Here is a 24,739-nt window from a genome sequence, read left to right as displayed (position 1 = left end):
AAACCCAAACCCAAACCCAAACTAAACCCAAACCCAAACCCAAACCCAAACCCAAACCCAAACCCAAACCCAAACCCCAAACCCAAACCCAAACCCAAACCCAAACCCAAACCCAACCCAAACCCAAACCCAAACCCAAACCCAAAAACCCAAACCCAAACCCAAACCCAAACCCAAACCCAAAAACCCAAACCCAAACCCAAAAACCCAAACCCAAACCCAAACCCAAACCCAAACCCAAACCCAAACCCAAACCCAAACCCAAACCCAAACCCAAACCCAAAACCCAAACCCAAACCCAAACCCAAACCCAAACCCAACCCAAACCCAAACCCAAACCCAAACCCAAACCCAAACCCAAACCCAAACCCAAACCCAAACCCAAACCCAAACCCAAACCCAAACCCAAACCCAAACCCAAACCCAAACCCAAACCCAAACCCAAACCCAAACCCAAACCCAAACCCAAACCCAAACCCAAACCCAAACCCAAACCCAAACCCAAACCCAAACCCAAACCCAAACCCAAACCCAAACCCAAACCCAAACCCAAACCCAAACCCAAACCCAAACCCAAACCCAAACCCAAACCCAAACCCAAACCCAAACCCAAACCCAAACCCAAACCCAAACCCAAACCCAAACCCAAACCCAAACCCAAACCCAAACCCAAACCCAAACCCAAACCCAAACCCAAACCCAAACCCAAACCCAAACCCAAACCCAAACCCAAACCCAAACCCAAACCCAAACCCAAACCCAAACCCAAACCCAAACCCAAACCCAAACCCAAACCCAAACCCAAACCCAAACCCAAACCCAAACCCAAACCCAAACCCAAACCCAAACCCAAACCCAAACCCAAACCCAAACCCAAACCCAAACCCAAACCCAAACCCAAACCCAAACCCAAACCCAAACCCAAACCCAAACCCAAACCCAAACCCAAACCCAAACCCAAACCCAAACCCAAACCCAAACCCAAACCCAAACCCAAACCCAAACCCAAACCCAAACCCAAACCCAAACCCAAACCCAAACCCAAACCCAAACCCAAACCCAAACCCAAACCCAAACCCAAACCCAAACCCAAACCCAAACCCAAACCCAAACCCAAACCCAAACCCAAACCCAAACCCAAACCCAAACCCAAACCCAAACCCAAACCCAAACCCAAACCCAAACCCAAACCCAAACCCAAACCCAAACCCAAACCCAAACCCAAACCCAAACCCAAACCCAAACCCAAACCCAAACCCAAACCCAAACCCAAACCCAAACCCAAACCCAAACCCAAACCCAAACCCAAACCCAAACCCAAACCCAAACCCAAACCCAAACCCAAACCCAAACCCAAACCCAAACCCAAACCCAAACCCAAACCCAAACCCAAACCCAAACCCAAACCCAAACCCAAACCCAAACCCAAACCCAAACCCAAACCCAAACCCAAACCCAAACCCAAACCCAAACCCAAACCCAAACCCAAACCCAAACCCAAACCCAAACCCAAACCCAAACCCAAACCCAAACCCAAACCCAAACCCAAACCCAAACCCAAACCCAAACCCAAACCCAAACCCAAACCCAAACCCAAACCCAAACCCAAACCCAAACCCAAACCCAAACCCAAACCCAAACCCAAACCCAAACCCAAACCCAAACCCAAACCCAAACCCAAACCCAAACCCAAACCCAAACCCAAACCCAAACCCAAACCCAAACCCAAACCCAAACCCAAACCCAAACCCAAACCCAAACCCAAACCCAAACCCAAACCCAAACCCAAACCCAAACCCAAACCCAAACCCAAACCCAAACCCAAACCCAAACCCAAACCCAAACCCAAACCCAAACCCAAACCCAAACCCAAACCCAAACCCAAACCCAAACCCAAACCCAAACCCAAACCCAAACCCAAACCCAAACCCAAACCCAAACCCAAACCCAAACCCAAACCCAAACCCAAACCCAAACCCAAACCCAAACCCAAACCCAAACCCAAACCCCTTGAACTACTAGAGGAAGCGAATCATCTCAATCAATACAAACAACATATTCATCCAACCGTTACATATTGATTTAATAATCAATAAATAAATAAATTTTTAATAAACAGTTCAATTCCCTCCAAATTGTTTCCCACAAACCAACTTTTTCGATTTTCAATAAAGAAAAATGGGAAGAAATCCATTAAATGGCAAAGTTAGCGTCACTCAGAAAGTTATCGATCAAGTAAGGACAGCCTTAGAATCCAAATCAACCAACATCACTAGTCACGTTAAGAAGATACTCCCTTACTTTAAATTGCAAGATGGTATTCTCTACTTCAACAAGTACAAATCAGAAGAAAAGAAAGTCCTTAAGGATAATCTCACAGATGAGCAATTAGAAAGGATTATCGACATGACTCAACAGCTCCCCAAGGATGTATATGATGTCCAAACAATCAAAACTGATAAATGGGTTCAAATTCTCAAAGAACATGAATATGAAGGCATTATTATCGATATTCATGTCAATCAAGGTCATGCAGGTCGAGATATTTGTGAATCAGTTGCTTCATCAATGTATTACATTCCAAAGTTCCAAGAAAAATTCCAGAAGGTAAAAAGTTCTTGCGAGAGTTGCAGAACTAAAGAGGCATCTAAAGCTATCGTATTGGATAATCATTATGATCCTACTTGTGTTGGAGAATTAGTTTTTGTTGAATGTGCATTCTTTCCCAAATGTGGAACAACTGATGGTTGGGTAGTATTTGTTGATGGTTTATCCAAATATGTGTTTGGATTTATATTATAGTCTAGCAAAAAGTCAAGTGTTATTGCCTCTCATGCCCAGCAAGTAATTGATTTCTTCAAGGCAAGAGGTGTGAATAAGGTTACTTTTGTGTCTGACAACGGTGGTGAATTCAAATCTCAAGAAATTGAAGAGTTTTGTTCCAGCCAAGTAGGCATTGAGGTTAAATGACATTATGTATTAACAGGGAGACCAAAAGCAAATGGTATGGTTGAACGTTTGCAAAAAACCATCAAAAAAATGATACGTGTAATTTTGAAATACTTCCAATCTCGTAGTTGGCCAACTTATTTTCCAACAGTGATTTTGAATATTAATATACGTCCTCACACCTCAACTGGCTATTCGCCAGAATTTGTCATGAACTCCCTTCATCCGATTATGACTGATGACATAATTTCCAAACAAAGGATGTCTCAGATAGCAATGGATCGAAGAATCCTAATCGCAGAACTCCGTGAAAACATCGCACATAAGAACGCTAAAAACACGAAGAACCAAATAAGACGAGCTACTGTTGGTGGTGCAACCATCGCTGGACCAATAGCAATTGATTGTGCAGTATTAGTGGCTCCTCCTACAGCTCAATTAAAAACAAAAGATTCTGGTTTTAACAAGAAGGCTGTTGTAGTCGAAAATTGTGGTAATGGCTACTATAAAATTCGTTTCCAAGAAACAGGAGGATACAGACAAACTGAGACCGTTGGAAGCACAGCAACTTACCATCGTTCACATTTGAAACCATATTCTTTTGGTGATGATCATCAATTAACAATGGAACAACCAGAGGTGATTCCAGATGAATCTTGCTCAAAACAAATCGAAGAGGAAATGGAAAGACTTGAGTTGGAAGATATGAGTGATCTTGAAATTGGCTTGGAAGATTTTGAGGGTTGTCTAGCACACCTTGCAGAGCCGCCACTTTCCGATAACACTTGGATGTCGGAACCAGGGTCATCTCAAGATCATATTGTTCCCCATATTCAAGAAGCAAGTCCAACGGCCAATGACGAAACTAAGGAGAGTGAACCTCCACAAGTAGCACAGACATCCCTCTCATCTGAACGGACCGTGATGATATTTTTTTAATCGGAATTTTTAAAAAAAATATTTTGACGTGATGAAAAACGTTGCTAGCCATTTATTTCGTGGTAAACAAGCCTCATCAACAACACCAACACTCTCTTTCTCTCGGTTTTTCAGAGGTGTAGTTTTTGGTGTTGATACACTTGGTTCAGACTCTAACCTCTCGCTTCGGAAATCTTTGTCCAATCATCATCATACAAGGAACACTTCGGTACGCTCTTTCCATACATTATCTTCCTTGTTGGCAAAAGATGAAGTAACAACAAAAAGTCTTTCTTCTTCTACCGGACCGGGAGGAAACGGAAGTGGTGCTGAGCACAACCATGTAGAACAACCAACTGCTTCTGATGATCCCAACCAAAAATCAATCTATATGGCACCACAACCAACAGCTAATAATAACTCTCCCATTCAAGTAGTGTCCACAATAGTTCTCTCCTTCACTAATTACGATGAGTGGACAAAGGAAGAAGTTGCTTCTATCCTTTGTATGAAGAAAGGTGAAGGTGGAGCCTCATTGACCGTTGATGATGTCAAACCTCTCGTTGACGCTGGTTTCAAAGGAAACTCTCTTGATAACATTGTAAAGGATATCAAAGAGGTCGGAAGGCTAGCTGCTATTGCCTCCTTGTCTCAAAGCAAAGACTGTGCTCAAGTTCCGTCAAGTACTTGCAAGACTGTTGTTAATTGGGTCAATGAAACATTAATGCCCAAACTTTTTCGTTTGTGGGACAAGGATCAAACAAAGGATGCATTGTGCCAATCAAAACTAAACGGTGGGGCTGGATTAACCATAGAGCAAGCTCAGCCTTTCTATGATGCAAAATTTGATGGAACAACTCTCTCAAAGATTGTGTACGAACTCGAAAAAGCTCAACCAAATGGGAATGAACTCTCTGCAAATGATATCATGAAACAAATAATTGAAAAATATATTGGCCCACCTCCAATCACATGCGAAACTGTAGTCAATTGGGTTGTAGATGAGTTGATAAAAAAAGACAAGATATCAATACCATTGTTAACCTTTGAGAAGAACCTTCTTGAGGAAATAGAACAAGCATGCCATAACAAGGAAAACGATTTCCAAAAGTTTTATTCTAACACACGGAACGAGTTGGCAACCAAGAACCCTAATAAGGTGTTGACTATTGATAAGGTAAATGAATTTGAGCAAACATTACGCGCAAAGACTACTATTCCTTCTGTGAAAGTTAGATTTGGCTATCCAAACTTTTATGAACGATATCGGTCTACTAAATTGCCATTAATAGGTGATTCAATTGCCAAACATGAATTACCATATTTTACACAATTCCATATCACTACAGCAAAAGATGATGACTTATTGAAAAGGGTAGACGAGAGTAAACGAAGCGCCTTAATGTTTATGGGTCCATCCGGTGTTGGCAAGACATCAACTTGCGTGCGTTTATTATGCCACAATCCTGGAATGATTTTAACATGTTCTTCAACATCCGAGGCATCTAGTGGATTGACAACTGATGCATTGATGTGTCAAGCATTTTGCTACTTAAATGGGATGAAGGCTTATGAACTTTTTGGCTCGGTTGAACAAATAGTACTATTTGTATTCATCTGTAGATTGATTTATATTTCAAAGCTAATTGATGAAGCCAAACAAATGCCAACTGTATTTGAATACTTTGTTCAGAGAGATAAGGATGGAAATATTATTAATGGTGGAATACTTCCATATCTTGCGTATATGCAATCAAATGGCAAAACCGACGCCAGTCAAAAAGCTCTAGAGTACACATTGGAATATGTTTATTCTTCTCCGGATGTCTTGAGGGGATTTATTGACAACCTAGTGACCAAGATAATTGATTCACTTAATGACAATTCTGCTCTATTTGGAATAGTTAAGAAAATTGAACATTTTGTTGTGGTTATTGATGAAGCAAATGTTTATGCAAGGTTTGTATTGATTAATTTTACAAACATGATTCATAATATTATTTCATTAGAAAAAATACTGACTCTGATGCTGGTAACTCTTACATAGGTGGTTGTGAAAAGCTTTCCGAGTTAATAAGTTCGAGTGGTGAGAAGAGAGGACTTTTAACCAAGTTTGCACAGTTAATTGGTACCATAAGGAAATTTCATGTATCTATATTTTCTGGAACTAATTTTTCTGTCGATGTAGGAGGTATTATACAATCAGCTCTTGGTAAAACTGAAGCAAAGATTGATATAGTTAAAATATTTGACTTTGGTTTGATTGCGCGAGATGATACCATTTCATTTTTGGAAAAACATATCAATATACCAGACAACGAGAAGAAAGAGATTTTATTCTATTTACATGAAAAAGGGTACAAGTACTTTAGAAGAAGATTAATCACATGGGCATTAGAAAAACTTTCTCCAAAGAACGACCTGATAGAGGCTATTAAGAAGGTCATAAAGCTGTTTTTATTGGCAGCAAAAAAGAATATAATAGATCGTTATAACGAAACCTATAATTCGAAGTTGGCTCTTCGATTAGAAACACAACAGGCAATTCAACAAGGAATTCAAGACGCCGTTGTCAAATATGTTGCTCATTATCGTTTTCCATTTTTAGGTTCTGAGTTTAAGGTACACATAGATGGTGTTGCTGATGCTTTACTCTCTTCTGGATTTTCTGGACCAGAAAGCACTGCTTTTGAAAAATACCAGACCAGACGTTATTTTGTGTTTTCCGCAAAGGACTTTCTTGGATACATACTTGGACTAAAATTTCTAAAGGAAATATTACCCAACAAGGATGATCCGAAATTGAAAGCATCAAATGATTCAGAATTGAAAGAATTGGATGATTCAGAATTGGATGATTTAGAGTTGGATGACTCAGAATTATTTAAAGAATTGAATGATTCAGAATTGATGAAAAGGATTATTCAAGAAATGATCAAATTGCTCCTGGAATCTTCAGATCACAACATTGATTTGGAATCGATTGTTATGTTAAGACTTGCAGAGTTGGACGGTACACGTTTATCTGACATTGGTTGTTTCAAGCCACTAATCACCAACAATCCAAACCTAAAAGACCATATATTCAAGTGCAAACATTGTTTAGATCCAAATGGATATATTGAGTACTGTATTTCTAAAGGCGTTATACAACCAAAGAAGAAGAAAAATTTAAACGGAGAACAGTTGTTCTGGACACACTTTGCCGAGAAGAAGTGGGATTTACTTGATGGGGTTTTTATTACTCTATCTAATTCACACCATAACGACCTGTTTGGTATTAATAGAATTGATGGCTCTACAAATTTGATCATACCAATGGGTTTCCAGTGTAAAGTTCAAGCTGGAACTAAATTTGATCCACATTCATATTTTAGTTCCACTATCCCTGAACTATTTTATCTCGATAATTATGGAAAATTGAAATCTGAAACCCTTTACAATTTAAATAGTAATCATATTGAAGAAACTAAGATTAACAATGTAAATTGTTTCGTTGTGAAGGATAATTCAAAAAAGATTATAGATGATGTGAATGGTAAAGGCATGAAAGTTAATTCAAGTGCAAAATGGTATAATGATATCAGAAATGATGTTTTAGAAGTATTTAAATCATCAAAGATGATGCATGTGTGTATTGGACTTCATGCAACTGAAACATTTTCGAAAGAGGTTGTTAAGAAATATCAGAAAAACTATTTGTGCTCCTTTATTGACATGAGTAATTATGACTCACTTTTCGATGGAAAACAGGAGACATATTTAAAGAACTTTTTAAACACAGTGGCAGAACGAGTGAATAGCAATAATAAGACGAATAACATGAAATAGAATTAATATTTGCAGGAATGATCATGCTGATTCCACAAAGAAGGATCGAAGAATTTAGAGGAACAAATGGGTTAGTTCCGAGTATTGAAGAGTTTGGTGGAGAAGTTGTTTTCTGCAAAACCAATTCGGCGAGAATATCTAAGTACTGACTTATCTGACGCCCATCGACTCATAATCTTGTTGACTTCAATAGACATTCCTTTCGAGGAAATTTCTATACGTAAGCTATGTCCGGAGACTTTTGTTTTGCTATCCACTAATCTAATTGCATTTCGTATTAATTCTGAAATTTGTGTGGTTGTAAGGAATTGATTATCTCGAAAAGAGAATAGAGGTGAATCAGGAGATTTAAATTCCTTAACAAGGTTCATATAGGTCTTAAGAATTTGAACAGGACAAAAACTATTTGCACTGATCACTGGATCGATTGGATGAGGTCGATCATTAAAACTTGATGCATTTGAGTAAAGCCTCCATTTTGAAGGATGCTACTTCTATACCTCCATTGATAATTCGTAGATCTAAGATGAATCGAAAAATATCCTTTCCTTTCTTCGGGACAACATTGATTGGATTTAAGACTATTTGTGACGATCCTGGACCTATAATTTTGAGTTGCAACATTTTCAGAAGTTCTACTCTGATCCATTCTGATTCTTGCTGATTGAACTGACGTTGATGAAACTTCTTCCAAAATGAGGGGTTTGATGAAAGACGAACACCTTGGTTGATCATGTTCCAAACATAATGTGAAGTTCCCCATTCCTTCCAATTGTCTGAAAAGTTTAATAGGCGTCCGCCCATTACTTCCTCGTCAGAGGGTATTAGAAGAAGGAGTTTGTTGGGAGTTGGGGTTGGTGTTGGTGTTGGAGTTGTAACCTCGTCTTTGAAACGGTGGTTTGTTCCCAGAATGAGGATTTCCACTTGATGCTGGTTGTGGAATGTTGTATGGTTGGTATCTCTGATAATATCCACGATTTCTGTCATATCCGCCACGACGTCTGGATGATCTATTCATAAATTGGTTCATATTCTTAATAACATCTTCTTGATGATTTTGTTGAACTCTCTTTCTGCTCTTCTCTCTTTCTTTGGCAGTCAAATCCAAAAAGTTATCCGCTGCTTCAAAAGAGTTGTTCTCTGTTCCTTCGCTAATGAATACCATCACCAGTCTCATCAGTAATTCAGAGAGTTCAAGAGCTTCAAAATTGAAGATCAAACTGAAGTCTTTTTGACTTCTACCTGCTCTACAAACACAACACAATTTGTGGAGGATTTCCATCACGCGTTTATATCCTTTAGATTTGATTTTATCTGTACCATATGCAGAATTCATTGGGCTGATAAAAGGAGCGAACTTTTGCAATAACACGTTGATTCTTTTCTTCCAAAATGAAGCAGAGGTTATTGCAACGTTGGAATGAGCTACTAACAAGTTATAAAGCTCGTCATTGTTGTAATTTTCGCCCAACGAACCAAATCTCTCGAAGTGAGATTCAAGGAGAATTTCTCTCCAATAGTCATGCTGAGGTTCATTCGCAGGAATGGAATTGGATGACGGTTGGGTAGAAATGTTGTTTGAAGAAACCACTAGAGGAGTTGAATGTGAAGATTCTCCTTTGGACCCGTTTATAATTGGTGGTGGACATTCAGTTTCTCTAATTTGCTTCCGAATGTTCTTCTTAAGAGAAGCTGAGCGACGATTATTTCTCTTCTTTGGAGTGGATGGTTTAGGTGAGCTTGAGAGAGAACCATCATCACTAATAATAACTCCAAGAAGGGATTGAGTCTGTTCTGACTCATTGTCTTGAAAGTTTTTAGGAGTCGAAGGTTTTACTTTGGTCATGATGAGCGTGGGAATGAGAGAGCGAGAAAGCGAGATATATTAAGGGAAAGCTAGAAGTCACTAAGCAAATCAAAACGCACGAATATGCAGAAAATTTTTTGAGCATGAAAATATTTTTCGTTGCTCAACCAAACTCTTTTAATGTTTGCAATCGAAACATTCATGCCCTTCACTTCGTTCAGAACATATCAGTGCTTTGAGTGGAATCGTTACTACCATTGCAGGATCTGGTGTTGCCGGTTATAATGGTGATAATATTATGGCAACTAGTGCTCAATTGAACTCTCCCAATGCTATCTATGTTTCCAAAACGGGAGAGTGTTATATTGCAGACACTTTGAATCACCGCATTCGTAAAATTTTGTTAAATGGCAATATTGTGACAGTTGTTGGAAATGGTAATGCAGGATTTGACGGAGAAGGAACTCCTGCAACATCAGCTCAACTAAATTCTCCATCTGGAATTCACATCTCAGAGTTGGGTCATATTTTCATTGCAGATACTTTGAATCGTCGTATTTGTAAGGTTGATTCTAATGGCACAATTTCAACTATTGGGGGCCATTATTTTTATGGATTTAATGGTGATGCCTTATCTCCTTTCCAGACCTACTTGTATACCCCTACAAGCGTTTCAGGATCCAATGCAACTGGAAAAGTGTATTTTTCTGATACAACGAATAATATTGTGAGAGTTTTAGAACCTTATTGCCAAGACGGTTTAGCTTATGACTCTGCGACCTCGACCAGCGTTACAGATGTTCTTTGCAATGGTTTTTCCAAGTTCAGTCCTAATGTTTGTTCTTCGAGAGGAAAATGTGTAGCCACTAACACTTGTTCATGCAGTGTTGGATACACTGGAAATAATTGCGAATTTGTGACATGTGGTTGGAGTTTCCTCCACATCAGCTCAAGTTTGTTCTGGAAATGGTATTTGTTCGGATGTAGACAAGTGCTCATGTAAAGCAGGCTTTACTGGAAATAATTGTCAAACGAGAGTTGTCACTTCGAATAATCTTCAAATCTCAAATAAGCCCCAAAACAGTACCACGAGAGCAGTGAGTGAAGCATCACTTTTAGAAATGAAGTCATTGTACGGACTTCTTTTCACAATTATGATCTTGAGTGTTGTTGCTTCACTTTTCTAAGCAAAGAACAATTAATTGTTGCTGATTCCAGTCAATACCAACGTGAGTTAAGCATTGCCATCATTATTGAGACTCAGAAACTTTTTCAATTCACAACTAATTCCATTTGTGGAACCTAAAGTGTTTTTCAATTTTCAATGCGAAAAAGTCATGTTTTGCAACATTTGTTCACAACAACACAAACCACCTTATTAAAAATGGGAGATCATGAATTTCTTCCTTTCTTGAATGAGAGATACATGCTGAATGAAATGGACATCTTGTGAATGTACACAATCATAGATGAAATGTCTAACAAATTTAGTCTTCTCTCTCTGTCAATCACCTGTAAGAGTTCATGAATTTTAAGCTGATTTGTTCGTGTTTGTGATTTTGTTTTAACGACAGCAAGACATCTGATCAAAAACAATTCACCTTTTCTCCTTCAATCAATAATGCCTATGGCAACAGACACTTGGTCCTTGGGCTCGTTAACTGCCACTCTCCATAACATGCAACAACGCAGCAACAACTCTTCTTCTCAATCAACATGTCCATTGTTACTCAAGCACGAAATTATGTTGCCTCTCGTTACTCCACAAACTCTTCTCTCTACATGGAAACCTTCATCTATGAGAACAGCTCTCTCATCATTACCGATACCAATATTCCATATTCCCATTTGGTGGGTATGAATGTCGCAAATACTCTCGAGTTACTCTTTACATTATCGAATTTGAGCGTTCTCATGTTCATCATGTGTTTCATAGGTAACGTTTTTATTCGGACTGTAAAATTGGCTAATGCTCAAGAGTCCTTCTTGGGTGCAGGCTACAAGACTGCAACACTCATCTTCAATGTTGCTACTTTAATATTCTCCACAGCTTCGGAAGTGTGAATTTCAATCATCATGGCGAATTTTGTTTTTTTAGTGTAGACTGCAATAATTGCAATCTCAACAAATATGGAGTTTGAAAAATGTTATGAATGCTATGAAACAAAATTACGCCATTATCAGCGAACAATTGAAAACCAAAATACCAAAACAGCTCACCTCGCTGCAAGAACACAAGAATACAAAAATGTCATCAAATCATTGAAGGCAAAAATCTCTCGACGAGATACTACAATTAAGAATTTCGAAGAATTAATTGAAGAAAAAGATCAAAAACATTATTTGGTAGAACTTCTCTCGATTGCGCTAGAGGAAGGAAAGTTACATGAAACCCAGTTCTTTTATCAATTATTAGAAAATACTTTGCAAAATTTGGTTTCGTCGAAAAATGTTAACGGTTTTCGATACAAAGAGTGTATCATTCATTGGTGTTTATTACTTCGATTTTATGGTGGTTCTCGTTTGTGGAATATTTTGAAAGGAAATTCTCCCGGTGAAACTATAACATCTGAAAACGCATTAGATAAGCTTAATCTATTACTTCCATCTATCTCAACAATTAAGAGCTATCTTCCAGACTTGTCTTTTGGTAACCTTGTCGACAGTGATTTGAAAGATATTGTTAAAGCCATGGCATTGAATAATATTAGTAATAAGATCATAATTTCATATGATGAAATAGAGATTAGAGGAGGATTATGTGTGATGAAAAGTACTGGAAAAGTAATTGGATTCACAAATTGCAATGAAAAGTCTTTTGAAGATATATATAACGCAAAAAGAGAAATTACACCAGACGATATTGCTAGTCATGTGTGCCAGTTTTTTGCAACAACTATTGACGGTGAGATGTCTTTTCCTATTTGTTTTGGTGGTCACAAATCAAACCATTATGAATTTATTACAAAGAAAATGACAGAAATTAGAGATCAATTCAAACGAACTTCTTATGGAGATTATGTTTTAGAAGTGGTTGGAGGTTGTAGTGATGGATTAGCTGGTAATTATCAATATGCAACCTCTCATACTAATGAAAATTATGTTCACCTTTTTGATTGGTCTCATTTGCTCAAACGGTTGAGAAATTGTTTATTGAAAGGGGATGATTTGATTATTGAAAAAGAGAGTTTTTCTATGAATACATTATTGAAGGTTAGAAATGAACCCCAACTGCGAGACTGGGTATCGGAAAATATAATTTACCCAGTCGACATTATGAAAATGGAACCTGTTTTTGCATTGATAGATTCTAATGTTATTAGTGGAATTGAACAAAGCAAGCAAATAGGATGTTGTGCATTAGCAAAATATTTAACGTTAATGCAACAAATACATCAAATTTTTGACGATGAACGATGTTCAAACTGGAATGAGAAAAAACAATTAATTGAATCTGTACTGACAACACTTAAGGAATGGAAAGATGCAAATTCTAACATCATAGTGACGAATTGTATTCTCATATTGTGATGACTATGACTTCACTTCGTTCTCTTTTTGAAAAATATGGAAACCATACTCAAATTAAGGCTTGTGGAATTTCGACATTAATTGTTGAACTTTTTTTTCCTTAATTCGAGGAAAAATACGATACCCTAATTTTCGAGATTATTGTGGGATCTATCGAGCCGTATGGATTGCTTTGAAGACGAAATTGGCAAAAAATTCTCCAATTAATGTCAATCAACAATCAACCACAAAGTGTTATGGAAATTGTAACGTAAGCTTAGACTATTCTGAATTACATCGAAAATACTATGTAAAGAAACACATTCTTCAAGAAGACGATGAGGACACTTTGTTAGAGAAAGATCAAACTATTTCTGAAGAGATGTATGAATATGTGCTCGATGTCACTCAAGATTTTCTTCCACAGAAAAATGTAATGCTGATACGAGAGTATTTATGTAAACAAGCACCAGTCGCGGATGATGGAACTATTATGAACAATATTTTTCTCAGCTGCCCTGAATGTAATCAAATAATGGTCTGACAACGATCATTTATTAAGCACTTACAATGTCACAATTATTCACCTCAGCAATGCAAAGATACACTGTACAACACAATTATTATTTCACTCAAATCTCGCCAATTTGGCCAACATGTTGAGGGTATTGTTGAGGAAATAGCAACCAAATTGGTAACCAATACCTTTAAGCAAGTTCGAATTCGAACAGAACCTGAATTACCAAAAGAATCAGTTATTACATTTAATTCAGAAAAAGGATTATTTGTTCCATCTAACGAGAAGCAATCACAAGCAGAAAATATTTCAACATCAAATATCGCCACCATCGACTCTATTTCAGAAGATTCAACTCAAATGTCAGAAACTTCACCTCAAAACAAATATGTATTTTTTGATTTTGAAACGACTGGATTATGGAAGAATAATGATCCACCAAAAATTACGGAATATTGTTTTGTGGACGTTTTGACTGGAGCTGTTTTGTATGGCTTAATTAATCCTGGAAAAGTGATTTCTAACCAAGCACAATCAATTACAGGACTTAACTTGAATAGTTTAAGATCAAAATTGCCTATTGAAGGGCATGTGATGGATATTATCCAATTTTTAAACAATAACTCTCAAGGAAAAACTTACTTAATAGCTCATAATGGAGACCGTTTGGATTTTAAAGTTTTTGCCAAAGAATTTTTCGGAAAGTTTTCTGAATTTAATCATGACAATATTGTCTTTGTTGATTCTCTCCGATTAATGAAATCAGAATCGACTTTACACAATTGTCTTCCTCGGAAAATGACAAAGAAAGGGAAATCTAAACCAGTTTTTGCTGAGGATGTATTAATTGAACACTTTAATTTAGGAAATGACAACAATTCACATTGTGCATTTTATGATGCTATTGGATTGCTTAATATTTTGATCAAGTTTTATGGTAATCTCGATGATGCATTGAAAGCTATCGAGTGCTTCAATACCAACCAACTTAAAAGGAAAAGAGAGAAAATTAATGACAATAATGATGATGAACACAAAGCAAAGAAGAAAGTTGGATGTAGTTGTTTGAATTGTAATTGTGTCAAGCTTGGAAGAATATGTGATGCAACTTGTGGGTGCAATTCAGAAATTTGCAAACGGAGACAGTGCCAAGTTTGTTCCAACTACACGGAACTAATATTGTGTTCCTGTTGTTCTGATATTGTTTGTGAGCGATGTTCTTATAATGGAGAATGTCAACGATGTTCGATATTCATAGTTTATCATTGCAAATGTTGTCACAGACTAACCAATGCCGTTTCTAAATGCCTTCAATGTCAAAATTCAACATGTTGCAAATGTTACCATGACGGCCTTTGTAAGATCTGCCATCCAAACATGCCAACATTGCTGTGCAATTCATGCCACAAGCCTTGTTTATCATTAACTCCATGCAAGGATTGTGGCTTGAAAGTATGTAATGACTGTTTGAGAGAGAGAGATGGTGTCGATCATGTGATTGTGATGAGGGGGAATGGTTGTCTTCAACTCAGTCACAATTCCAGTCCTCCATGGACGTGACAAATTTTTAAGAAGTAGCTACCATGGCTCTTGTAATGCCAATTCAACATATTGACGCACCAATAGTGATGTGGTGTTTCCTTTATGTGTCAGAAACAATCAATTGCATTGGCAGGTTTTGATGGATTGAAACCATCATAAAATCATCCTATGATCGTTGTGTTATTAAAATTCCCAGCGAAAAGTTTTCTCGTAGCTTGAGGTGTTCACTAAAAATTGAAAAAATATTTATTGGCCCTTCGGTGCCTCAGGTCTTTCGTTTTCCCAGTATTGATTAAAAGCTCTACCCATCAAGAGTGATAGAATTGCTTGAATGTCTACCCAGTACTTGATGATGTCCTGTTTTCTTCTTGTAAAATATGTGTCGGAGTTAAGAATGATTCCTCTGCTGTCGATAAGGAATTTGGAGGAGGTTAGAATTTCATTTCGGTCATGGGGAATCAATTCAATGTTTAGAAGCCTCTTCATCTGTTGTTTAGCATACATTCTTTCCTCCGATAGTAATGTGCAACGTGTGGAATAATGTTCAATAGTTCCGGTGCAATTACATCTGGGGCAGATGTGAGTTTGTTGTTTAAATGTTTTCATGTGAACATTGTGCATGTTTCTCCAGATTGCATATTTTTGTTGGGGAGAGATATTCTTTGACTTCATGAAATTGAATGTTGTTGGGAAGATGCAAGAAGGGTTAAACTTATTCCTGCTCTTCAAAGTTATTGATTCATTCCATTTCTGAAGTTGTTTGTTCTTGATGAATGTTGCAATATCTGGAATCCAGTGGTTATTGGATTTGAGGATAATTTGGTTTTGGGTAAGTTGTCTGTGAGGAATTATCAATTTTCCTGATGTGCATCCCTTTTTGGCTAATTTGTCTACGTGAATGTTACCACTATTTTGGTGGCCTTTAACTTTGATGATGGTGATTTGTAGGTTTTTAGATTTCTTGAGGAATTCAAATTCAGTTTTAAGGGGGAGAAATGGTCCTCGGTATTTAGGATTTGATAGCAAATTGATACTTATTTCGCTGTCTGTGTAGATTTTTGCTTTTGATTTTGTTGGTAATAATCGGAGAGTGTAGACAATACTTAGTAGTTCAGCTAAGTTATTGCTATGGATTGGGTCAAGTTTGAATTTGTGTCTAGTTGTTATATTTTTGGACTGTAAAATAATACCAAATCCAGTTCCTTGTTCAGTTTTAGATCCATCAGTCCATACTTCAAAGTTTTTACATTTCTTATGGTATTTTAGTGATTCTTCATTTACAAGTTGAGGAATGTAGTTGCAGTTATCAACTTTAAGTTCATACTTCCTTGCTATGTGGTGGAAGTTTTCAAATATATTTAGGTTTTTGGATTTTTTGGTGTTGAATGTTGATGTGATAGCATCATTTACCGCTTCTTGCATGAGTTGGTAATTGTGACATGAGATATTAATTAATGATCTTAGGGTTATGATATCAGTCATCATTTCAAGGCATGGAATACCCATTCCTCCTTGGTAGATTTGTAAGTATAGGCATTCTTTAGGTGTTCTTGCATCAATATTTAGTTTTCTTTTGATTTGGTTTCTGATTGAAGAGTCGAATGATTCTATTTGGGATTGGTTTATTGAATTATTGCGTGCAAGGTGTCTAATTTGGGATAAGGTTTTAGATGTGACTACTTGTTTGAGATTATATGGTTGAATCAGATTAATTGGAAGGATGTTAAGGATATTCATCATCTTATGTTTCCTTTTTTCTAGTTCTTCCTTAAATAATTTAGATTCAAAAAGATATCCTCCGAGGATTCTTTGGTTGTCTTGGTTTGGAATTTTGGTATTGTTAATCAAGGCCTCATTTGGTTTAGGGAGTGAAGTTGTAACTGATTTGGATGGATTAATTTCTAGGAATATTTGTTTGAACCATCTGTTAATTTTCTTGAGTCTTTTGTTGTGGAGAGTAATGTTAGAATTGATAATTGACATATCATCGGCAAAACAAAGTGTGGCAATATCATCAATGTCTAGATCTTGTGGAGTGATTGGGAGTTTTTTCTCTTTCAATAATTTTATCAATAATCATTTGGGAGATGCAGTTATAGATTAGAGGAGCTAGAGGACATCCTTGTGGGATTCCTCTTGTCTTGGTGAATTTTTCTGATAGTGTATGATTCCATTCTATTTGGATTTGATGATTTGAGTAAGCATTAATGATGAAGTTTTTAAGTTCTTGGGGGAATTTGCAGTGGGTGAGCGCCATGTCAATGATTTTGAGTTCAATGGAATCATATGCAGCAGCAATATCTATATTGGTTAGAATGAATCCTTTCTTTTTGAATTTGTTAATGAGGGCTTGTATGAGGATGCAGTGATTTGTTGTTTCTCGATTTTGGGTGAATGCTTGTTGTCTAATGTTGATATTTGATTCGGCCCAATCTTTAAGTTTGAATGTTATAATGTTGAATAGGAGTCTATATCCAATATTCATGATTATGACTGGTCTTAGATCTTTGTAGTCTGTGATTATATCTTTTTTTCCGATTAATTTAACCCATCCTTGTTTCCAGCATTTTGGGATGTCTTGATTTTGGATCATGTCATTAAATGCTGATGCTAAATTATTGGGATTGATATTTTCAAATATCTGTTTTGTTGTGAAATCTACCCCTTGTGTTGTTGATTTCATTCTTTTCAACGCGTCCGTAACATCTTCTTTAGTTATTGTAATGTTGGACGGTCCTTCTTTAACTGTTGATTCACCTGGTTTAAATTTAATTTCTGTTTTGTCATCTAGTTTTGAGGTGAATTTGTTTTTAAAGTAGTTCACAGCTCCTTCTTTTGTTATTTTGGTTGAATTCCAATCAATTTCCTTGTATTTGAGATGGTGATCGAAGTTGTGGATTCCTTTGGTGTGTTTGTTATTAATGGAATCTATGAACTTTTTTCTATATTCCGCAAATTCAAGGTTATATTGTTCTTTGAGTTTCTTCTTTGTTTCCTTTATAGATCTTTTGATAGTGGATTCATCTTGGGTTGTTTCGGATAATTTTTGTTCATGGAGATTATGGAGCTGTTGTTTCAAATTGGTAATGATTTCAGATTCCTTAAATCCCTTAATAGGATGTGGTTTATGAGATTGGTTCTTGATCTCATGATTGAGTTTTTTCAATTCACTGTTGTTGACGGGAAGAGATTTCAAAATTTCTTCGAGTTTTTTTGCAACACTTTGCTCATCGCTGATTATTCGTTTCCAGGTTGTTGGAATTAATAATTTAAATTTGAACATGATTGGTATGTGGTCATTTGTTGTGACGAGTGGTAAAGCTTGTTCATATTCTATTTCAATGTGACTCGAGTGGAATAGGTGGTCAGGTCTTGAGATTGTTTCTAATATTTTGTTTTGTGATGTGTATTTTCTGATGTAGGATGGAATTATTGTTTCACTTTCTTTTAGGTTATGTTGGTCCATAAATGTTTTCCACTTGGTGTCTTTGTAAGCATTTCCTTCTGAACTAAAATTCATGTCACCAATCACTATTATTGGTTGGTGATTTAGGGTTGATAGGGTTTCAGATAATTTCTCGAGTAAAATATTTTCTTCTTCTTCATTTCTGTTTCCAGAGTAGTTATAAATATTAAATATATTCAATAAGCATCCACCGATGTGGATGGTGCATAGTTGGAGACGTCCTGGAATAAGGATTTGATGAATAGATTTCTTTTTGTGACGTTGATGGGTAAGGACAAAAGTTCCATCATGAGAATTATTATTGTTGAGAAAAGAATAATATCGATAGAGGTTTTGGTGAAAAGTGCGTGTGTATTGTGAGTTGTTAATGTGTGATTCTTGGATTGCCATGAAGTTAAGGTGATAGATATCCATAAGCCGTATGATTTTGTCCAATATACTTGATTGGTTGGGATCCTTTGGAAGGATTCCATTCACATTAAGGTTTGCAATAGTAAAAGTCATTCAATATCTTTATCATGCATGTCCTTTCTCTTCCCAGCTTGGACGAGTCATTTAACGCTGTGCATTAGAGTTTCCATATTCTTAGCAATATATGATATATTGCTTTCCATATTGGAGACTCTTTTTTCAAGGCTGGTAAACCTTGCTTCATAATTATTTGGAGTAATAATAGTTGAGAAGTTAGAGCTTTCTTTCTCTGTTGATTGATTTGATTTGGAGATAGCTTTTTCTTTAAAGAACTGCGCTTTGGACTTGAAGGATTTTGTGATGATTCTGCCATGCTTGGTTTCAATAGGATGGACCACTTCTAAGATACGATCGACTTCAGTATCAGATTTAAGAGTCACTATGATGTTATAATATGATTCTTCAGGATTAAAAGGAGATGTCTTTTCATCGATTTTGATAGAGTTTGGGTGAATAGTAATTCCTGCTTTAGTGGTGATATCTTTAACGACGTTTACGATTTCATGTTCTTCAAAATCTGTAGAGAGGTTGATAAAGACTTCAAAACGGGAATCTTCAGCTAGTTGAGTATAAGTTTTGAGGCGAGACCATTCGGTGTTAGAGAGGATTTCTTGTAGTGATTGTAAATTCTTAACTGTAACAGTGGTTTTGAAGCAGCTTGAGTCTGGTGGTTTACTAATTCTCATAGCTATTAAACCTTTAGATTTCTCATGCCAATTGCATAGGCAGGAGATCATATGAAGAATATTGTTTTCATCGTTTCCAGTAAGATGTTGAGCGGTGAACTCTGTGATTTGGAGACATATCAGAGATAAAGTATTTAAAGTTTGTTTGACTTTTGGCGCTATTGAGGTTCTTGATGATTTCGTCCCTTGAGCTTGATGAGGACGGAACAATTTGGAGTATGAATGGTCTTTCAGAGGGGACCCATGGATCCTTCGCAAGTTTGGAGGCCTTGAGGTGATTGAGGAGAAATTGAAGTGCCTCTTTGTTTTTGTACAAGTTGGTTGCGCAGTATATTGTTAATCCTTTGTTGAAGTCGATAGATTTCTTAGTTGTTGGGCGGGTTGATTGCATTTTTGCGGTCTTTGGTGTTTTTTTTGGTTGAGGTTTTTTTTCTTAGGGTTCGAGTTATCTTTGGTAGAGAGACTTTTCTTGTTTAGGTTGATATTGGTTGTTGTTTCTTGGTTGAATCTACGGCTTTGGTATTTGTTCTTCATAGGAATTTGTTCTTTTTTGTTGTGTGTAAGTGTGTGTGGTGTGTGTGGTGTGTGTGTATGTGTATGTGTTTGTGTAGAAGATGGTGCTTGTATTTGTGTTTGGGGGAATATTGGAGTGGACATAACTGACTCATCATTTGGAGGGTTATCATTGATTTTAAGATTAGAAGTAGGTTCATGCAGTTGCTTTTCAATCATATCATTAATTACTTTAGTGAGATCATTCATGGTAGATTGTAGGTATTCAATATATTTTTCAAGGTGCGCAATTTTAGTGATTAACGAGGGATGATCGTCAGTCATTTTTTAAGGGCTCGTTCACGAAAAAATACGCTCGAGTTGTCCACTCGTGAATTATATTCATCAACAAAAAGGCCATCTCTATCAAAGTACTTCAAGTGATCAACTCGAATCGTTCGAAACACAACAAAAACTCCCAAATGAAACGAACTTTTCATTCATCGAACGCTGCTCCTCAAAATTCACATCAACACGAAGGAAATCTCTCCTCTATCAATGAAAGTATTTACAGCACTCGAAAACGAAATTCAAGTGCTGTTCCTTCAGTTGTGTCTTCTTTGTATTGCACAAGCAATGACAATTCACAAATGTCCACTGTTGCAAATGAGAGTGGAGCAACAACTATAGACACAGCCTTGACCTCAATAACACTAAGCCACACGCAGACTCAGAACCAACAACAGCATCATGAAGAAACACATGTGTTGGATGTGAGTGTTCATGGGGGAACCAACTCTTCATTAAACATGACCTCGAGTCCAGCAGAAATTAGCAGTGAGAATTCTCAGGTTTGAAACGAGTGAATGGAAAATACTATTGTCTGTCCATTCATTGCACAATTTTAAATTATGAGATGCAGAGAGAATAATTGAATTTGTCGATGAAACAGCTAGGTTGGACTTTTGGTTTGCAGTTTGGGTGTTGGAGTTCATTTTCCTCACTGAGTCTTTATGATACTACATGTTCATTCCCTCAATATTTAACGAACCAAACTTGCTAAATAGAACCAATCCTTTCACAGATTGAAAACATCACAATAAATGATGCCTTCCTTTTATGTAAATCTGATATGGAACAAGACTATTTGTTCATTAAAGGTCATCACCGAGAACAGCACAGAAAAAATGAATCTTTTCAAATTAAAGAGTACCACCTCCACGCATGAATTTGTGCCTGATGTGACACATATCCTCATCAAAAATTGGACCAGTGAAAATTTCAAACATTGGCTTATGAGCGAAAAGTATGATCAAAAAACGGTCATTGATGGTATGTTTGATTGTTGTGTCATTGGTTGTAATGGAGAATTGGGACTAAACTTTTTCAAACTATTCTTGTTTCAATTAATATAATGGTCTTGACGATGATGTTTGATGTTCATGGATTTCGTTGTCTTTTCGATAATGAACCTTCACGTTTGCATTGATGAATTCAATGTTTCACAATCTCAATGGTTTAATCTTTGTTTCTGAAAAGTCATCATGAAACAACAACTCACAGGAAATGCCATTCTTTGTTTAACCAAAGAAGATTTAACTGAATTCAAAGTTCCAACAGGAGCTGCCATCTCTATAGTGGCCAAACTTGAAGCACTGAGACAACAACAAGAAGATTTGTTACAACAGCCTCAACAACCAAAACTCTTCTCCTTGTCTTATCCATCCACCATCCAAACAACTACAGAACCCTCCAATTCGGAAATGAGTAACGATCATGATCAACATGATACCTCTACCACAAATCCTGCTGTCGTTCCTCCTTATTCTTCGTATCCAAGAACCTCTCCGAGACCATCCCTTCCAAAACCACCACAAACTCCAACCGTTCTCAAACCCATTCATCATGATCATCGTATTGACAATGAACAAGATAATATTATCAATCATCATACACATTCATCCACCACTGCAACTACCCCCCAAGTTTCTCCTCGAAATGAAGATTCTACATCCTCTGCGAAAGTGAGTCCGAGAAGAGATCATCACAAGCCTTTACCAACCATTCCTCAACAGGGTGCATCATCAGGTTCATCATCATCAATAACAAAAACATCCTCAACAACTGCTCCAGTACCTCCCGTTAAAAGATCCAGTTCAGTTGCTACGAATATTACTACTCAAGGTATTAATAATAATAATACTCGTCCTGAGTATTGGCAACAACAACAACAACCAATCGATCAATATCCTAAGCAACAATCTCCTCGTCTTCATCAACCACCACAAAAACAACCCATAACAACTCAACGCTCGAGTCCAACACCCATTCAAGATAGCAAGAATATGAGAACAAAGAAATTTGTGGATGCCGGGTTTTTCCCAGAAGATGAATTATAAGATTGAAAACATTTTTTTCCTTAATGAATTACTTGCTGTTAGTTGAGTTCGATGAATACTTGATGCTTAATAAAATGTAGAAACATCGGAAGTGTCATTAAATTCAATCATTCAATTAAAATTAACTGCCGTGACTATCCAAAGAGAACACGCATTCATGGTTGAGCAAAATAGTCAACTAAATTCGACGGGAGAAATGTTTTGGAACTTCGTCGGCGAATAAAGAGATGTTGTAACTTAGGATAATAGAGCTCAAGAAGGCTGCTTCCAAACTGTTGGTTGCTCCATAACAGACATCCATCCTCCGTCGCCAAGAGATGTTTCTCTACGAATCCTTTGTACATGCACAACTTTACTTTATGATACAAATATTGGATTTGTTCTATTACATATTAAATTTTAAATAATATATTATTCAAGAACAAGAATACATAATTTCAATTTACAACAAATCACACTTTCCAGCAGGTTTCTTCTCTGGTTCAGTTTGTTTAAACAAGAATGCTCGGATTGCCTCATCAAAGACTCCCTTCACTCCTTGTTGTGTCTTGGCTGAACACTCAACATATTTCAAAGCTCTGATTTCTTGCTTCAACTTTTCTCCTTGATCAGCAGTGAGTGGTTGCTTTCCCTTCTCACGCAATTTCTGTACGGTGCTTTCATTGTCTCTCAAGTCGACTTGTGTACCAACGAGAATGATTGGAACGTTCTTGCAGTGATGAGAGACTTCTGGATGCCACTTCAAACGGACGTTATCGTAGCTGGATGGATTCACCACAGAGAAGCAAATGAGGAAGACAGAGGTACCTGGATAGGAGAGAGGACGCAAACGATCGTATCTGTTGTTGTTATTGTTGTGTTATTGGAAGGGGTTTTGTTGTGGTTCAGTTGTTGTTTGGGTGTTGTTTTTGATGATGTTATTAGAAACGGACGAATGATGAAAAGAAGGAATGATGATGAGAGGAACACGGAAGAAGTAAAACCGTTATCATGATCACCATGATTCTAATCAAACACACACTCTACTTACTCTTCTTGACCAGCAGTATCCCACAATCCCAAGTTGATGGTCTTTCCATCAACCATCACGTTTGCAGAGTAGTTATCAAACACAGTTGGTACATATCTATCCGTCATCAAATTTAATGGTTCATGATGGTTGTTGTTCATGTTGAGTCATAATTAGGTTCATCATCACGAGAAGGATGATATCATTGTTGTTAGGGATGTTCATAGTTGCGTTTTTAAAAACCATATGCATCACCACAACGAAATATAACAAAATTAATGCATAACAACAACAGCGCACAAAATGAAAGGATGAATGTGGAATCCAACATCAACACCATTGTTGTCATCATCAAAATAATAATAATAATAACAAAAACATCATCATTGTTCACAACAATAGTGATTCACATCGTTATGTTTTACTTACTCTTCAGGGAAGTGATTCTTGGCATATACATAGAGGAGACAGGTTTTACCGACAGCTCCGTCACCTACAATGACACATTTAATATGTTGGATGGTGGTCTTGCTCATTTCTATGGTGGTTGTCTGTATTTTTCGTTTGTGGTTGGTTGTTACCTAGAAGTGCAAATGTTGAGGTATTGACAATTTTTTGAAAGATGCTTGACATTTGACATAACGTGACAAACAGCTTCAAATGGTGAGTTGGGAACAAGGAAGTCTGAACCAACAGAACATTGAACCACAGCCAATGCTTTTCTCTCCTTTTGAAAAACAAAGATGTTGAGAGACAATCACAAACGACAAATAAGGCAATGTGGATTGGAGAAGCAACGCTGCTAGGACAGAACCTATTTGCCAACCGACTAGTCGTTGCCGTTGTAAAAAAATTTCCGATATGAAGTGTTGAAGTGTCCATTTGGAGGAAGCTATGCATTTGCTGTCCACAGATGTGAAAATTGGCTGAGTTGACTCTGTGCTTTAAAAAGTGAAAATTCGAGGAAAACAAGAAAAACCCATGAAATCAAGCAAAAACAAGGGAAATTAATTCAACATCGATGTGCGAATTTGATCCAAATCATGTGTTTTTTCGTATTTGTTTCATTTTTGTCCTTTCATTCAACAGAGCAAAACTCAAAACTTGAAGAATTTGAAAACATCAAAGCTTTTGGAATTTTA

The 24,739-nt window shown here is 37.0% G+C and overlaps 13 protein-coding genes across 13 annotated transcripts; 7 read left to right on the top strand and 6 right to left on the bottom strand.

Annotated features, from left to right (window-relative positions):
* On the bottom strand, positions 1–2,057 carry FDP41_003648 (uncharacterized protein; the record flags this gene model as incomplete). The annotated part of the gene is made up of 2 exons (XM_044706975.1): positions 1–2,009; positions 2,053–2,057. Coding segments are annotated over 2 exons (2,014 nt in total), but the record flags the coding sequence as incomplete, so codon positions are not given.
* Positions 2,058–2,178: 121 nt separating this feature from the next.
* On the top strand, positions 2,179–2,802 carry FDP41_003647 (uncharacterized protein; the record flags this gene model as incomplete). Its single annotated transcript, XM_044706974.1, has 1 exon — positions 2,179–2,802. The coding sequence occupies one exon, from the start codon at positions 2,179–2,181 to the stop codon at positions 2,800–2,802; it is 624 nt and encodes a 207-aa protein (XP_044562368.1).
* A 237-nt stretch (positions 2,803–3,039) lies between these two features.
* FDP41_003646 (uncharacterized protein) lies at positions 3,040–3,888 on the top strand (the record flags this gene model as incomplete). The annotated part of the gene is made up of 1 exon (XM_044706973.1): positions 3,040–3,888. One exon carries the CDS (start codon positions 3,040–3,042, stop codon positions 3,886–3,888), a length of 849 nt encoding a protein of 282 aa, XP_044562367.1.
* Positions 3,889–3,919: 31 nt separating this feature from the next.
* FDP41_003645 (uncharacterized protein) lies at positions 3,920–7,698 on the top strand (the record flags this gene model as incomplete). The annotated part of the gene is made up of 2 exons (XM_044706972.1): positions 3,920–5,826; positions 5,877–7,698. 2 exons carry the CDS (start codon positions 3,920–3,922, stop codon positions 7,696–7,698), a joined length of 3,729 nt encoding a protein of 1,242 aa, XP_044562366.1.
* An 814-nt stretch (positions 7,699–8,512) lies between these two features.
* FDP41_003644 (uncharacterized protein) lies at positions 8,513–9,544 on the bottom strand (the record flags this gene model as incomplete). Its single annotated transcript, XM_044706971.1, has 1 exon — positions 8,513–9,544. One exon carries the CDS (start codon positions 9,542–9,544, stop codon positions 8,513–8,515), a length of 1,032 nt encoding a protein of 343 aa, XP_044562365.1.
* A 259-nt stretch (positions 9,545–9,803) lies between these two features.
* Positions 9,804–10,508, top strand: FDP41_003643 (uncharacterized protein; the record flags this gene model as incomplete). Its single annotated transcript, XM_044706970.1, has 1 exon — positions 9,804–10,508. The coding sequence occupies one exon, from the start codon at positions 9,804–9,806 to the stop codon at positions 10,506–10,508; it is 705 nt and encodes a 234-aa protein (XP_044562364.1).
* A 713-nt stretch (positions 10,509–11,221) lies between these two features.
* Positions 11,222–14,709, top strand: FDP41_003642 (uncharacterized protein; the record flags this gene model as incomplete). The annotated part of the gene is made up of 5 exons (XM_044706969.1): positions 11,222–11,563; positions 11,690–13,009; positions 13,269–13,553; positions 13,608–14,500; positions 14,619–14,709. The coding sequence occupies 5 exons, from the start codon at positions 11,222–11,224 to the stop codon at positions 14,707–14,709; spliced, it is 2,931 nt and encodes a 976-aa protein (XP_044562363.1).
* Positions 14,710–15,320: 611 nt separating this feature from the next.
* Positions 15,321–17,057, bottom strand: FDP41_003641 (uncharacterized protein; the record flags this gene model as incomplete). Its single annotated transcript, XM_044706968.1, has 1 exon — positions 15,321–17,057. One exon carries the CDS (start codon positions 17,055–17,057, stop codon positions 15,321–15,323), a length of 1,737 nt encoding a protein of 578 aa, XP_044562362.1.
* A 31-nt stretch (positions 17,058–17,088) lies between these two features.
* Positions 17,089–18,930, bottom strand: FDP41_003640 (uncharacterized protein; the record flags this gene model as incomplete). The annotated part of the gene is made up of 1 exon (XM_044706967.1): positions 17,089–18,930. The coding sequence occupies one exon, from the start codon at positions 18,928–18,930 to the stop codon at positions 17,089–17,091; it is 1,842 nt and encodes a 613-aa protein (XP_044562361.1).
* Positions 18,931–19,091: 161 nt separating this feature from the next.
* On the bottom strand, positions 19,092–20,534 carry FDP41_003639 (uncharacterized protein; the record flags this gene model as incomplete). Its single annotated transcript, XM_044706965.1, has 2 exons — positions 19,092–19,798; positions 20,210–20,534. 2 exons carry the CDS (start codon positions 20,532–20,534, stop codon positions 19,092–19,094), a joined length of 1,032 nt encoding a protein of 343 aa, XP_044562360.1.
* Positions 20,535–20,671: 137 nt separating this feature from the next.
* Positions 20,672–21,046, top strand: FDP41_003638 (uncharacterized protein; the record flags this gene model as incomplete). Its single annotated transcript, XM_044706964.1, has 1 exon — positions 20,672–21,046. One exon carries the CDS (start codon positions 20,672–20,674, stop codon positions 21,044–21,046), a length of 375 nt encoding a protein of 124 aa, XP_044562359.1.
* A 330-nt stretch (positions 21,047–21,376) lies between these two features.
* FDP41_003637 (uncharacterized protein) lies at positions 21,377–22,588 on the top strand (the record flags this gene model as incomplete). The annotated part of the gene is made up of 2 exons (XM_044706963.1): positions 21,377–21,521; positions 21,729–22,588. 2 exons carry the CDS (start codon positions 21,377–21,379, stop codon positions 22,586–22,588), a joined length of 1,005 nt encoding a protein of 334 aa, XP_044562358.1.
* Positions 22,589–23,030: 442 nt separating this feature from the next.
* On the bottom strand, positions 23,031–24,133 carry FDP41_003636 (uncharacterized protein; the record flags this gene model as incomplete). The annotated part of the gene is made up of 3 exons (XM_044706962.1): positions 23,031–23,427; positions 23,619–23,714; positions 24,027–24,133. The coding sequence occupies 3 exons, from the start codon at positions 24,131–24,133 to the stop codon at positions 23,031–23,033; spliced, it is 600 nt and encodes a 199-aa protein (XP_044562357.1).
* Between the last annotated feature and the right edge of the window lie 606 nt (positions 24,134–24,739).

This window comes from Naegleria fowleri, assembly GCF_008403515.1.
Source record: "Naegleria fowleri strain ATCC 30894 chromosome Unknown tig34, whole genome shotgun sequence".
In the NCBI taxonomy this organism is placed as follows: domain Eukaryota; phylum Heterolobosea; class Eutetramitea; order Acrasida; family Naegleriidae; genus Naegleria; species Naegleria fowleri.
This window is presented reverse-complemented; position numbering and strand designations above follow the sequence as displayed.